Source organism: Xiphophorus maculatus, chromosome 7, assembly GCF_002775205.1.
Source record: "Xiphophorus maculatus strain JP 163 A chromosome 7, X_maculatus-5.0-male, whole genome shotgun sequence".
NCBI lineage: Eukaryota > Metazoa > Chordata > Actinopteri > Cyprinodontiformes > Poeciliidae > Xiphophorus > Xiphophorus maculatus.
This window is the reverse complement of record NC_036449.1, coordinates 17,079,928-17,095,209: the sequence shown is the minus strand read 5'-3', so window position 1 is coordinate 17,095,209 and position 15,282 is coordinate 17,079,928. Positions and strand designations below refer to the sequence as shown.

General features: G+C 39.0%; 1 protein-coding gene across 29 annotated transcripts in view; it reads left to right on the top strand.

Moving 5' to 3' along the window:
* The window catches only part of dock9 (dedicator of cytokinesis 9), a 77,626-nt gene that overhangs the window by 38,553 nt on the left and 23,791 nt on the right, over nt 1-15,282 (top strand). For all 29 annotated transcript variants that reach the window (XM_023336289.1, XM_023336310.1, XM_023336312.1 and 26 more), the window contains exons 3-17: nt 888-977; nt 3,219-3,301; nt 4,095-4,164; nt 6,370-6,465; nt 7,329-7,463; nt 9,893-10,067; nt 11,284-11,336; nt 12,446-12,520; nt 12,613-12,753; nt 13,446-13,658; nt 13,735-13,857; nt 14,186-14,268; nt 14,405-14,527; nt 14,743-14,822; nt 14,935-15,122. In XM_023336289.1, the coding sequence (XP_023192057.1) occupies nt 888-977; nt 3,219-3,301; nt 4,095-4,164; nt 6,370-6,465; nt 7,329-7,463; nt 9,893-10,067; nt 11,284-11,336; nt 12,446-12,520; nt 12,613-12,753; nt 13,446-13,658; nt 13,735-13,857; nt 14,186-14,268; nt 14,405-14,527; nt 14,743-14,822; nt 14,935-15,122 (1,728 nt within the window). The remainder of the gene's footprint in view (nt 1-887; nt 978-3,218; nt 3,302-4,094; nt 4,165-6,369; nt 6,466-7,328; nt 7,464-9,892; nt 10,068-11,283; nt 11,337-12,445; nt 12,521-12,612; nt 12,754-13,445; nt 13,659-13,734; nt 13,858-14,185; nt 14,269-14,404; nt 14,528-14,742; nt 14,823-14,934; nt 15,123-15,282) is intronic.

Here is a 15,282-nt window from a genome sequence, read left to right as displayed (position 1 = left end):
ATTGGCAGGTTTACTTAGGAGAGCTTATGGAATTTCTTTCAGATGACACGACCAACACTTTTTATGGCACATAATTTTATGTTTTGGCTTGTGTGGAAGACAAAGACAGCAGTGTCGCATTTTTTGTGTCTATCATTCAGGTCATCAATGACTCATAACTTGTCTATGTTGAAAGAGTGTTCACCTCAGGCACTTCAGCATACCTTGGAATTCCACGCTTTAGCAACAAAAGGTGATTCGACTTAGAGACAAGGAATCCTCAACTTAAAAAGTATTACAAGCTATAAGCTAGATCCCTAATTATTTAAAAAAACATACAAGTACAACTTGAGCAATGATCCAAGAAACATCAGCATGTTTATATTTTACTAAGTTAATTATTATTCTGTGTTTATGAATGCAAGGAACATTTAAATATCAAAGGCTCAACTACAAAACTAAAAGTGATACTGTCGTTTCACCCTGTTAGTAGTAATCAAAGTCCTTAAACATGATTGGATTTAATGTTTTGTTACATGTGAAACACAACCTTTTTCAAATCTACAGGCCTTATACTTCAAAGTCTATAGTGTTCTCATAAAACATGTAGTTTACTACAGACTGTACTCTTTCTTAATAAAGTGTCTCCGGGCCCTTGACACATGACTAATGAATTGCTTCCCCCTGGAGTTGATCACTCAGATGTTGATCTAATCTCAAATGCCCAATAATATTTGCAAGAACACCCAGAGCAACGGTGACTCATTGAAATCATAATCCTGGGCTTTCTAGGAAAATCACATCCTGCTGCTTCACATTTTGTTTCATTTTCAGTATTTCAGTGTTAGTGGAAGGTCTTCTGTAATTGCCCATTTCTGATTCTTTAACTTTTTTTTTTCCCCTCACAGATTTCAACTTTGAGGCGCCAAGGGAGAACTCTGTACCCCACAGTGCCTGAAAATGCTGAGAGGGAGGCCCAGAGCCTGTTTGTCCAAGAGGTAAACTTATTTCACAACGAAAAGCATCAAAATCAGATCTCAGCCAGTTTATCCAGTTTATCCTGTTACCTAGTCATTTGCCTCTTATTTGTCGTGCTATTGTTTCATTTTTCTTCCAAATGCCCAAAATGCTACCAAACAAATCATTTAAAAATGGTTGAACCTTCTTCCATACATGCTATTTGTGATCAATTGTTGTCAACCATTGTCCATATTAGTTAGTTCTGTCAACACAACAGACCAGCCGGAACTCAAGAACTACTTCCTTTTCTACTTCAAAATAAGAGTCTCAAGCAGAGCAACAGAGTGTCAGTCTTAAAGAGCCCAAATTGACATCTTTGACTCAGAATGATTGTTTTTCTTAACTTTGTGAATCATATGGGACTTTGTCCCAACATCGACTTAGGCCACTGGCCATTGGAATTTTAATTGTCATCTGTCCAGGAGGTGTTGCAAGAAAGGAAGCAAATATTTTCTTGTCTGTGATGGTGGATCTTGTCTAAGCTTGCAATATCCAGCTCTTCTCAAGTCACATTAAAATCTTAGGGAGCATTTTGAAGTAAAAGTGTGTTAAACATTCACTTAGAGCTGACCAGATCTCTAAAATCTAACCACTAAGACCATACACAGCGCTGCTACTCCTTTAAAGAGCCACATAGCAGCTGCGTGCTGACAGTCCACCTTCCAGGTCACAGGTCACGATTAGAGAACGGCGTCTATGAAGTCATGAAGATACCAAGACACAGCTCGAGTGTTGTGTGACATCACTCAGACAGCTGCACAGATTGAAAGCTTCTCTGTTTCTAATTCGTCTCCTGTTCAGGTTACGTTTCATCTCCCAGCAGGGGCACTTCTTGTAAGCGCCACGCATTTCTGCTGAACAGATACCTTTGAGCTGCTCCTATCACTGGCTCTAACAATGAACAGATGTCCACTTTCCAAGTAAACGAGGATAGTGATACACTCCCTGCCGAGGCATGGTCAGACCGAGGTGGAGTCACCACACACTCCTTTTCCGCTCATTTTCTGAAGAATGTTGTGTTGAGATTTAGTTTTTTTTCTGTATCTGTGGAATTTCAAGGCAAACGTTCAATTTGAGGTTGTCATCTTGTTAGTATCATTTTAGTATCAAATTCAGTGACTGTATGTCAGATAACATAAAAAATTAACCATCTTGCGCAAAAGGCTTACAAAGCCAAAAATAAAGACACATTTTAATAACAGAAATAAGCATAAACTATTATTCCACAGCAGCTCTGAGATGCAGTCTCACATCCTTAACCTGTTGTAGATCACAGACCTTCCCTTTAAAGATACTGAGAGACTGTTTACTATAATTATTAAAAGCAATTAAGTCATTTATTTGTAAATTTAAATATAAAAATCTCTTGCCTGAAGGACATGAATAATGCAGTCTTCATTCAGACACAGAGCTTTTGTGAGGAAAGTTGCACCTGTCACATTTCTCGACGCCAGCAGGGAGAGTTGCCTTTAAAAGTCTGTGTGACTCCTTCTTTAGCAGTAATATATGTTCACTGGTCCATGTTCAGTCTCCATGGTAACCAACTGCTGAGCTGGCAAGGTGATGGTGGGAGTCTCTATCAAATTTTCTGTGTGGCTTTTATGTGGACAAGCTCTACTGCACCATCAGGACACAATGCATTAAAAAAATAAGAGAAATCAAACTTTTGTCAGAAAATGTCTGTCCAAAAATGCTCATTGGTACTGCAAGTACTCCTCAGTGTTCTATAAATCGAAACCCCCTCTGACCAGAGTTCAAAATGGAGATTCTCACCTTACCGTAAGTTTTTATTTGCCTAAATAAGAGCTTGACTGCAAGGCTTTTTGCTGGTAAACTCTGCCTGTTTTAGCCTTTTTTTTTAACTTATTAAACTGATTGGTAGCCTAGATGTAAAAGCACTTAAGTCAGAGCCCAAAACCTGAATACTTTAATTTAGGTTTGCAAGTTTCATTTAACTCAGCTGTCTGCAGTCATTTCCTAATTAGTAAGTAGGGTCCACCCGTGTGTAATTTCATCCTAGTATAAATAGAGGTTTTCTTGGAGAACATTGGTGAACAAACAGCATCATAATTTAAAAGGAACACAGCACATATGTTAGAAATAAGGATTGTAAACTTGTTTCATCCTGCAACGCTGCAGTTTGTGTCATTTTACGGGGTACAGCTGTCTTCAAACTCACTGAATGAAGTCCCAGTAATTGATCTCCAATGTCTTCGCAGTGCATTAAGACCTACAAGTCTGACTGGCATGTGGTCAACTACAAGTACGAGGATTATTCTGGGGATTTTCGACAGCTTCCAAAGTAAGTCAGCAGTTTAAATCCTCAGCTCTGCAGTGAGTAAAGTTATCTTGTCCTAAATTATGACATCAGCATGAGGGGAGTACTAACAGGTACTCGATAACACATAGATGCCAAAGTTGTCATCTATTTTCATTGCTGCCTTGGATGCTTTGGAAAAAATGTCGTGTGCCCTAATTACAAGGAAACACATATGCTTCATTTACGCGCAAACTAGTGTTTCCTTTTTGTTTCACGGAGCACAGCACCATTTTATGCTTCATTTACGTGCAAACTAGTGTTTCCTTTTTGTTTCACGGAGCACAGCACCATTTCTAAATTACAGCCATGTGGAAAACACCCTCATTGTCAAGAGATTGTGTCATCAACAACAATCTCCTCCCTGAAGAATATATATTTTACTAGTACTGTGTTAGCTGACAATGTCCCGCACAGTGTAACGATTGCCAAATGTTTTGTTGCTTCACTCATTCTGGGGAAATTAAAACAATGCTTCACGTCAAAGATCGCCTGTTAAATCCCTGGCACTGTTTCCGTTCATGTGAAGTTAGCATTTGGCAACTTTTCATTTCCTATTTTCCTTGAACCATTACTGTAAATGCTGCATTTATATCATACTGGACTTTCCATTTACAATGTTGACTGCTGACACTCTTGAGAAGAGTTTTCCAAATATAGCTTATTAAAATAAGTCAAAGGTTAAAAATTTAATCTCAGTCAAAACACAATGCGTTTGAAAAACTTACACAAGCGAAAGTGTGGCTTGATCGAACTCAAATTTCACCTGTTTTTACAGCAAAGTACCCCGGCCTGAAAAACTGGCGGTTCATGTGTTCGAAGTGGATGAAGATGTTGATAAAGAGGAGGTGAGTTCATGAACTATATTTTTATTTTAGAATTTTTCCTTTTAAGTTTGCTTAAGTTTGTAGTCCAGGAAAGCTATTTTTATTTCACAAAATATTGGACAAAATATAGAAAAGTAAAAATCACAGGGAAATAACAGTTTCTTACATGACAAATCGCCTTGATTATTATGACTGCTTTCATGTCCCTCAGTCTTACGTTGTACTGTCCCTTAAAGGCAAGATTGAAATGGTTTCCTATCCTGGAGAGGAAAAAAAATTAAACTGATTGTTTCTGCCAATTTTTCCGCATTTCAGTAATTAGGGGCAAAGTAAATGTCACTTCAACCTGCCGGTTTCATATATATTTGACATTGTCTCATTTAAAATATTTGCTTATTGTTTGAAATAGGAATAATGAATTTAACATAGTGAATTCATTATGTCGTCATCCACAAGTGGTAGTGGTGATTTCATTTTAGAAAGTCTCGAGCCACAAGGATGTCATTGTGCACTTTGAAAAAAAACTACTCTGAAAAAAAAAACTGTGAAAATATTAATTATGATTTATTTATGTTTCGTACTTTAAGGATTTTTAGGTTTTCCGGCTCCACAATATTCTATTTCTGTTTTTTTTTTTTTTTTTAAACCGTCCTTCGTTGGTACATTGGTATCACATATTTGTAGTTTTATTATTTATTTTTCATAAAAAATCATGTCAAAGCTATCCTGCAAAGACTACCTTTTCTTTATGGCATTATTTCTTTCTCTGTTTGAAGTAAAATACCATTTTCTGCCTCAGAGCTGAACTCAAAGGACTAAAATTAAGTGCAATAAAATATTTGTTGCTGGATCAGAGGCATATTTCAGAGCTTCAGCATTCATCTCTCTTCATCTTCTGCTCATTCATGTGTGACAGAGGGGATATGTGCTCCTGCGAAGATTAAATGAGTGTAATTGTTGTCTTTGGAACGGCTTGTGAGTCTGCGACAAGGAGGCTAATAAGTCACCTGACAAACCCTCAGATCTTGCTGGGAGTGTTTAAAGCAGCAAAGATAATCCTAAACTCTTGTTGAAACAAGTGTTATCTGAAATAATACAAAGTCACCGACTGCTTTGAGAGATGTATTGCAATTATCCTGACCTTCCTCCACACCCCAATTTTGGTGTTTGTTTTTTTCAGTTATACAAATTATGGGTTACATTAAAGATGTAAACATTTCTGGATTGATTTATGCTGGTCTAATTCTTTCTTCAACATAGAAGCCATATATTTTAATGGGGTTTGTGTATACATGTTTTATCCACTCTATAATGGCGTATGTTAGAAATCTGCAACATTTGTTGTCCATCTCTCTCCTGTGTCCTCAGTTTGGCCTTAGATCTCGAATGCCTTCTGTTTCTGCCTTAGTGGTTAAAGGCTGTCACTTTTCTGCCTCTATGGTCTGTACTTGTGAAGGCTGTCTAGACACAAATGAGATTAAACAGGCTCTGACCCTTTCCAGCTGCTTTTCAGCGTTCTTCAGTCCTCCACAATGAAACTGTGAGAAGACAGTCAGCACTTTTAAAATCCCCTTTTGTTTTACTAGACAGAGAAAAGGAGAAAAACGGACGTTGGATCAGAGCAAATGACGTCTTGAAAGGTCATTTACTTTTCTTCTCATGAGAGATTTCTTGAAATGTGGCTCCTTAGTGGAGCCCCTTAATGCAGAAAAGTTCTAACTGCAGATGAAGCAGGGCTGATATAAACCAGGACAGATCTTCTATCACTGCTCTACTAATTGGTTTATTTTTGCAGACGATGGAGCAAAGCAGGTCACAGTATCTTGTGTTCTGGTCATATGTGAAACTGTGATTTCATCCCACACATGATAAGAGTGTGGTGTAAAATGGCCCGGATTTGTGTGTTTCTTCTCTGAGGTTGGGGAAATGTATTTGTTTAAAAAGTCAGCGTTTGTTTTATGTCTTTGTGCCTGCTTGTTTTGATTGAGACAGGTCGGCACAGCGCCGGCTCTCTGTGTCTTCTCAAAGCAGTAGATGAAAGCCTTTGCACACAGCAGGACCATGACAGGGTCACTAATTAGTGACATGATCTAATTCTTATGAAGCTTGGATGCAAAAAATTTTCTCTGGTTTTCTAAATAAGTAGGTGTGTTTAGTAATTATATCGCCAGTCTAAGTTGCATTTCTAAACTTTTTTTTGTCTTTTTTTTTTTTAATGTCTTGTAGGACACTGCCTCCTTAGGATCCCAGAAAGGGGGCATTTCCAAACATGGCTGGCTGTATAAAGGGAACATGAACAGTGCAATCAGTGTCACCATGAGGGTGAGAAAACAGTGATGAAAACTTTCAAAGCTGGCCTTTTTGGGCTCCTCAAAAAAAATTTTATAAGAGAAACTCTGTTGACAAACACATCCAGATGTGAGAATCTTACTGCTGATTTAATACCTCCTTAGGAATTCTGACATTAATCATCGTGGAAAGTTTTCCTTTTTTGTCCCAGTTAATCACTGTAATGATTCATTTTCTAAGCTCGAGAGTGCAGTTTTATCCAGGATTTATTTACGTAAGGGATAATGTCTGACAGGGTGCCTATTTTTAGGAATTAATGGATGAAGTTAAGCAAACAGGATCGCAGTTTCCAGTAGTGTTGCCTTTACAACAATATGGTCTTGCATCTGAATCCTGGGCAGGGCCTTCCTGTTTGCATGTTTTAACACTGCATGCATTGGTAATCTCCAGATACCAGATAGCAGTACAAAAGCATTTAGGTCAGATTAATTGGTTGACTAAACTGTGCTTATGTGTGCATGTGTGCATGCATGTCAGTCTTATACAAGTCCTCCAGATTTATTTATAGTTACTGTACTTTTTACATATTGCAACCATAATTTTCAAAGCATTTTATGTGGGATTTTACGCAATTACACAAGGCTTCATGGTTTCGAGAGTGGTGTGCATTTATATTCAGCCTCTCTCTACCCAGAAAACCCTGACAAACATTAAATTGCCTAAATGGTAAATGGCCTGTACTAACTGAACACTAACACATATTACGATGCAGTGGATTTTTATTGACAAATTGTTTGTGGATGGATCTACAAATACAAACGAGACAAATGAACAAAATGCAACTTTTTCTTTACCGGTAATTGAAATCTGAATGTTGTTTCTTTCCATTATTTCAGTCGTTCAAGAGGAGGTATTTCCACCTTACGCAGCTTGGGGATGGCTCGTACAATCTAAACTTCTACAAAGACGAGAAGATCTCCAAAGAGCCAAAAGGAACCATTTTCCTGGATTCCTGCATGGGTGTGGTTCAGGTATGCTCTGAATTCTTGAGGTCATCTCTGGCACAGAGACCCTGATTGTTGAGGCTTGCTGAACCCGAATGACCGTTTGCATGTTTTCCCAAACAGGATATCCATGTTGGCGCCGTGTTTGCTAATGACGTAGCCCGATCCCGTATGGGGCATTTAAAAGCCAGACAATACATGTAATAATTCTGGAAATTTCCTCATTGCAATCCTCAACAATATTAGCTTGAAGCATGAGTTGCAACAGACAAAGCTGTCAAAAGAAGTTGTTGACAGCTGCTGAAGACTACCCTCTGCATTTTCATGAAAGATGAGCTCTCTCCTCCCCAAGGTCGTGTTTTCTGCTGACGCTCAGCCAGTGAAGCAAGGTGAATGCTGAGGCCTTACTTCCGAGCACTTTCCTCTGGCCTCTCAATCAATTCTGTGCTTTTCCATCTGCTCACATGGAGAAACAATTCATGTGGGCATTATCATATAGCTGTCATCACAGCTGATGGAAAGATTTACCTGTCAGGAGGTCAGCTGGATGATTGCGATACGATCATAAGGGGGAGCAGGACTTTGGTATTATCTTTAAAATCTTCAAGATGTTTAGAGCTTTTATCTTTGTGACTTATGATAACTTTACTTTCCTTTACGTTTTCTTATAGCAACAACATTTTATTTGTCAATATTTGGCATAGAAACAAAGACTTAAACATCTGAAATGAAAATAACCTTTGAAAAAGCAGAAAAATAAGAAATTTAAAATACTTTTGACTATTTCCTTTCTATTCGGACCCCATTGGTATCGCTCTCAGAAAGAACCATCACGTCGGCTATTACGTGAATAATGATCTCTCTAAGAACACTGGAGAGCTCTTAGAGAGGTCCTCTGGAGTGTATCAAGTACGGTATGATGATGTATTTCTCGTTACGTGCATTGGAGTGTGAAAATTCCCAGATTGTTTGAGCATGCACAAAACTTCAGTGGTGAAATTGTCACAGCTCAATATTGTGGTGGCATCACGCCTGAGCATTGGGTGCTGTGTGGTAAGAACCTGGTCACAGGAGTGGTAGCTTGAGCGTGACATGTAGACCTGCATGGCGTTGTTATCAGATAATCTGAAGCAGTAGTGACCACACTCATTCTATGCCAAGACTATAACATAATCACACCCTTAGTAGGCCGTTTATGCTCCAAGTAACCTAGTTTGCTCAGTTCTTGTGTTTTTCCAAGCAAACTTCAGAATCACACGTCATTAAGCCTCGGCCCACAGTCATTTCCCAATAACTTGCTCCATAAGTAGACCTGCAGATGTTTATGTTGCAGCTGGAATGGCATGTGAGATGACTTCATACTGCTCTTCAAGCTGCTCCAACACTGGGAGGGATCAAGCATTTGCACAAAAGCACATTAGATTTGTCCTAATATGTGGGTAGTGATCTCTGCTGACCAAGACTGAGCTCAGAAATATAAATAGTTATACAATGCAATCTGTCAGAGCGTTTTGTTTTCTTTTTTCTTATTTTTTTTTTATTTTTATATTTTAATCAGGGACACTAACTGATTTGTGTAGCTGTGTTGTCCAAAAATATTAGATGAGTCTTTCAACCTGTAGTGTTCATTCTGATTATGGCTGTTTTTATCCTAGTTTTATTTCCATTCTAAACACCCCCTCATTATTCACTCTGACTGCCATTGACTGTTCCTCCCAGTCACTCCCACTCTGTTGTTTTTACTGTTCAGACAAGTAAAAGAAAATTACACTGAATAACAAACACCAAAGTGCTAACTTTAATGAGACAACTTTCCCCAATCCTTTAAAGACTCCTAGCTAGTTTATTGAAATCCATAATAAATATCTGACTTCTGCAGAGCTGTCGTGTCACAAACAACACAAGCAAACTACAGCTTTGGCCCCAATTGCTTCTGAATGAGCTGAAATTGAGAACCTTTAAAAGCCTAAAATGGGGCAGTGACATCACTCTTGGTGGCTGATTGAGGTCACATTTTGGCTGCAGGTAATTTTGTTTTCTGTAGCTGTGGACGGTCACTCTTGTTTAGCTCTCTTTTTTACCTCTTATTGAATTTAGTGAACTTATTTTACCTGTAGTCCTCATTCCTTCAAAGCAAGACTCACCTCTCACTTATTTATGTAGAGAAATTGTTGATCCGGTAAACTGTGTGAACATTTAGTAGGTTTATGAGCTTACACAGCAAAGAGAGAGCAGTGAGGATGAGGGGAGGTATTGAAATGAACCAGGCATGGTTTAAATCATAAAAATAAACGTCTTCTGCCTTTTGCTGACTGGATAGGAGTTTAATATTTGGATTGGAGCTGGTAATAAAACATTCCACCTCCCCCTACCCTGCAGTTTTAAATCTGTTATCTGTGCAGAATATTACTTACCATTATTATCTTTTGCATGTTTTCATTGCATTAACTGTGCAGAACAACAAAGTTCGGAGGTTTGCTTTTGAGCTGAAGATGCAGGATAAGAGCACGTACCTGCTGGCTGCAGAAAGCGAAGCAGAGATGGAGGACTGGATCAACATGCTCAACAAGATCCTCCACAGCAGCTTTGAGATTGCCATGCAGGAGAAGAGGAATGGAGACATTCATGATGGTGTGTGTGTTTTTGATATGACGATGAGTATTATTTTGTGTCCATGCAAATATTTAACATGACGACTAACAAAAAAAAAAGCTTTTTATGATAACAGTGATCAAAAGAATGTGAATTAAGTCAGTGTTTTATTTTATTAAATCAATTTTGGTGGGCGAATTATACTGTTTCCATGATGAATCTTTAGTCAATCAGTTTCTAAGCAAAGTCACTTTTGCTTTTGAAGTTTCTCCTGTCAGAAATGCGAAAGATGAAGAAAGTCCACACTAAGCATTGACAGTACAGCTTGTGCTGTCAATTGTACCAAAATACAACAATTTTCAGTTATGCACTTGGGAATTGAGACATATTTCTGACCCCACAACAACAATTTCAAAATTGTTGCATTTTGGTATAATTGCCTTTAATATTGCAGTACAGGGAGACAAATAATAGAAATTATTTTCACACCCCTGAATTATTAAATATATCTCAAAATCTAACACTAAATCCCATTTAAAGTTCCGCGGCCTTTGTTGATGTTTGTCCTTGTTCGTATTTGTTCTTCTTTGTTTTCTTCATTCTCTTAAGCTGATGAGTACAATGTTGCATAACCATTGACACAATGTGACCCTGAGTTATTTACATGATTATTAAGCAGCCTTTATTTCCTTGTTTGTTCCTCATTAGTTTTTATGTAACAAGGCTAATTATGCTGCCCAACTATTATCATTATTAGATTAGACCTTCAGAGATGCTGGATGATAATGATTCGTTATGAGCATTTTCCACAAGTCCTGGCACTCATCTCCTCTGTTTCCTAGTAGCTTTTCTAATGTATGGTGTTGTTGGAGATGTAGTACCAGACCACCCAGGCTTCTAATGCTCACCTCCCGTCTCTTCGGAGGCTTAGCCTTGTAAGAGAGAGAAAGCAACTGCCTCCCTGCAGAATGCTCCACTAATCTTTTTAACTCTTCAAGCTTTTATTAATTATCCTGTGCTTTAGAGAAAGAGGATTGGGGGTCATTGAGGTTGAAAATATCTGGGAAGGTTGTTTTTTTTTTGTAATATTCCGCTGAGACTTCCAGTGTCTCCATTTCAGTCCCAATTCCACAGCTTCCACAGCTGAATTAGTGTTAACTAAGCCTTAACGTGTCAGAAAATGATTATGGGGGATTCACTTTGCCATCTTGGTGTACTTTTTTTTACGTCCACTGTGATTTATATTTTCTTATAGATGATGATCTTGGAAAGTCAGACAGTTCTTCTGGCAGCCTGGATAGCTTTCAGGTAGGTCCTACTTGTGCATTCAGCACAACACTTCTGGTACTTTCTAAAAAAACAAAGAAAGAGAAACTCTTTTGCCACAAACATGTGTTTTCATTTGGGATTTTGGGATCAAATGCCTGAGTTTGGCAGTGATTCATGTGTTTTTGTAGATCTGATCTGACTTTTAACACAGACCTCCATATTTATTGGAACCTCGCAGGAATGTGTAAAAAAGCTTAACATAAATTTATATTTTACTGCAATAACGTCGTCCCATCACATACAGAAAGCAGAGTGGAGTAGCTACTCTGCTTTCAGCCTTGAGTGAAACAAGCAACTTCTCTGGTCTTGCAGAGTATGTATATGCCTTTACTTGTTTTTTGCAACAAGCACTTCACATTGGGTCTGGAGTAAAACAAAGAATAGAAACACCTGATGCCCCCTGTTAGGTGTGATTGAGGGTGCATGATGCAGCAGGTCTGTTTCTCCTCCAAAGATTTTGGAAACCATAATAATATGCAGGGGATGAGAAATGCTTTCCAACCAGGACATTTCCAAATCAAGTAGCCAAATTGGCACCAAAGTGTGTCACTGAACACCAGAAAGATTTCCGTAAAAGAGTTTAAAAATACTGACTCAAAGGTCACCATCTTTTCATCTTAGGATCATATTCAGTGTCAATGTTTTACTGTGCCTCCAAACATTTTCAGGTCAAAAATCATAGAACAAAAAGGAAAACAGGCCATTTTAAAGATCTGTTAATTTAGAAGCATCCAAAGGCATGCAGACCGAAAAGAATTTGATTCAGACATTTGAAGGAAAAAAAAAATCTGATGCTGTTATTGCACTCAGTGCTGCATAATAGAAAAAAACATATGCCTTTAGATGTGGAAACTTATGGGTGAAAAGAGTGTGATTGGTGACACTCTGCTCCTGAGATGGATGCTGGCACCACATCAGTCTCGCCACCAGTCCTCATGTCATCTGTTAAATATGAAGCCTCACTTCCAGCGGGGTGCAAATGGCAACAAAATGTTCTAAATGTAAAACCATCTGGCCATGATGGTCATGGCCATGAAAAACTTTGCAGTTTTTTTCTCTGGTTTAGGCACTGTTTTGTTCCCTTGTAGAGCACCAGAGATATTGAGTCAAGAATGAGGAGTGAAACCAGACTGAAGCTGTTCACAGTGGATCCAGACACACAGGTAAGGTTCGGCATGGTTTCATAATGAAATTCACACGTGATAAAGTATAATTTCAAGATAAAGGATCAAACTTGCCAATGGGCTGTCTGCAGAAACTGGACTTCTCAGGAATAGAGCCGGATGTTAAACAGTTCGAGGAGAAGTTTGGCAAGCGGGTTCTGGTCAACTGCAACGATCTCTCATTCAACCTGCAAAGCTGCGTGGCAGAGAACGAGGAGGGGCCGACTACAAACGTAATGCTTTAGAGCTCAGAACTGCCTCTAAGTTACAAATATACCACTGAGATGAATTAAATGGTTTGTCAGAGCAACCTGATGGGCTTTCAGTGCTGTAAAGATAGCAACCAGGCTGTTGGCTCAGGAATTTATAATGAAATCTGAAGTCTTGCTGTCCCTCCTGGAAACTACTGTCCATTGAAGTCTTAACATCTTCTCTCTCCACACACACAGAGGAGAAACTTTGATTTTTGTTAATGTTAACAAAAAGTTTTCCATTGACCCACAAACAAAGGAATAACCAAAACCTACTGCATGGAATATGTAGCATTTACTCTCTAATTGTTCATAATGGCTCAGTAAAAATAATTTTTGTGTTAAACTATGCCTGTAATACAATATAAACGAAGGAACAAAGCGGACCACTTGTGGATAAAGTTGTGGTTGTGTTCATATCACCCTGAACACACAACCACCAGTGAATAACATGATAGCAGTGGCATGATAAATCCCGAAGTACATCATAATTCAAGGTTGTTACATGAGAAAGTCAGCAATAAATGAAAGAGGTATGAATATATTTTTAAGATCATGCAAATGTGGCATCTTGGGTGATGTTACCTGGTTTAATCTTCAAAAACAGTTCAAATTTACAGGACAGTGAGATCTCAGGAAACGTCATCATCACCTCAGACTGTTGCTGTTTGCAGGTGGAACCTTTCTATGTCACTCTGTCGCTGTTCGACATCCAGAACGGCAGGAAAATTTCCTCTGACTTCCAAGTTGACTTAAACCACCAGTCTGTCAGGGGAATGGTTCCCAGTAACACCAGTCAGTATGTGAACGGAGGAGGTGAAGCCAGATCCGAGGGGCAGCGGTTTATCCACGGGGTGCCAGAAGCAGCTTTGCTGTATCCCAAACAGGTAGAGAGGAAGTTAAATCATGGCTGCTAAAATTGGCATTATCAATCATGTCTGATTTTTCTGCTTGTGCTGACAGGGAGTGTTTTCAGTGACATGCCCTCATCCAGATATCTTCCTAGTGGCTCGCATCGATAAGGTGCTTCAGGGGGGAATCAACCATTGTGCCGAGCCATACATGAAGAGTTCAGACTCCACCAAGGTAACGAGTTATCCACAGTCTCCCTATAAGGCATCAAGTTCCCTTAAACTCAGCAGGTTAACGTGCTGAGTTCAGCGCGTTTAAATCTTTTTACATCAATAATCGTTCCTGTTTGTCAGAATTTATATTAGCTGTTCAAATTGGAGTATGCAAGGAAGTACAATATTCAGGTAGTTTTATTTCAGACAATTCGCCATTTGAAATTTGTTTCCGATTTGCCTTTGAGAGGTTAGGCAGCACGTTGAGTTCTGTCTCAGTAATTTCAGTGCAATGGTGTTCACTCCACATGTGTTTAACATCTTAGTCAAGTGTCTCTATTTTCCACTAGATGGCACAGAAGGTCCTGAAAAATGCCAAGCTGGCGTGTAGTCGATTGGGTCAGTACAGGATGCCCTTTGCCTGGGCAGCAAGGTACTCTATTCTCTAATAAAGGTTTCACATTTCTGCTTATTTTTCAGATTTCAACAATTTTCAGGGATGGTTTTAGTTCACATCACAAATGTATCCCAACACTATTTCCTGATTTTCGGATGTTTTTGTTTCTCAGAACTTTGTTCAAAGATGCATCTGGGACACTTGACAAAACTGCCCGCTTCTCAGCTCTGTACAGACAGGACAGCAACAAACTGTCCAATGACGACATGCTCAAATTGCTGGCAGATTTCAGAAAGTGAGTAAAGTTTCTCTGAGCATGCTCTGTTATTAGAAGCTCTAAGTAATCACACAGATGTGCTGGGTGGAAAATGTCTGCCCCAGCAAAAATATTGCTTTGTCTTAGGAAAATCTCACCTCTGTTAACGCACTCGCACATCCTTTCAAAATGACCTGTCTGCTTCCTATTTAGTCTAACAAATCCTCAACTCAAGCTTATTTTCCTTTTCACAGACCAGAGAAGATGGCCAAGCTGCCTGTAATCCTCGGAAACCTTGATGTTACCATTGACAGTGTTGCCCCCGACTTAACGAGTAAGTTCTTTAGGGTTTAACAGAAGAGATGAAAGATGCTTTTCCTCAGAACATAACAGGTCTCATTGTCTGCTGACTGTTGAGCTCTTGTCTCTCCTGCTTCTCCATCTAGATTGCGTTACCTCATCCTACATTCCTGTGAAGCAGTTTGATGTCAGTGAGAGGAGCAGTGTGTTTTTCGAAGTGGAGGAGTTTGTGCCGTTCATCGCCAAATGTTCTCAGCCTTTCACTATCTACAATAATCACCTCTATGTCTACCCAAAGCACTTGAAATATGACAGCCAGAAGTCATTTGCAAAGGTAGCACCATCACATTGCTTCTTTGTGGGTTTATTTATGCAGTTGTGGGAAGTGGAGCTGAAGGGTTAAATATTTAGTCCATATTGATCATGTTTTGTCTACCAGCTTTTTAAGATGTTGTCAGAGTTGCTGTTCTTTCCAAGTGCTTTTAACTGGGTCA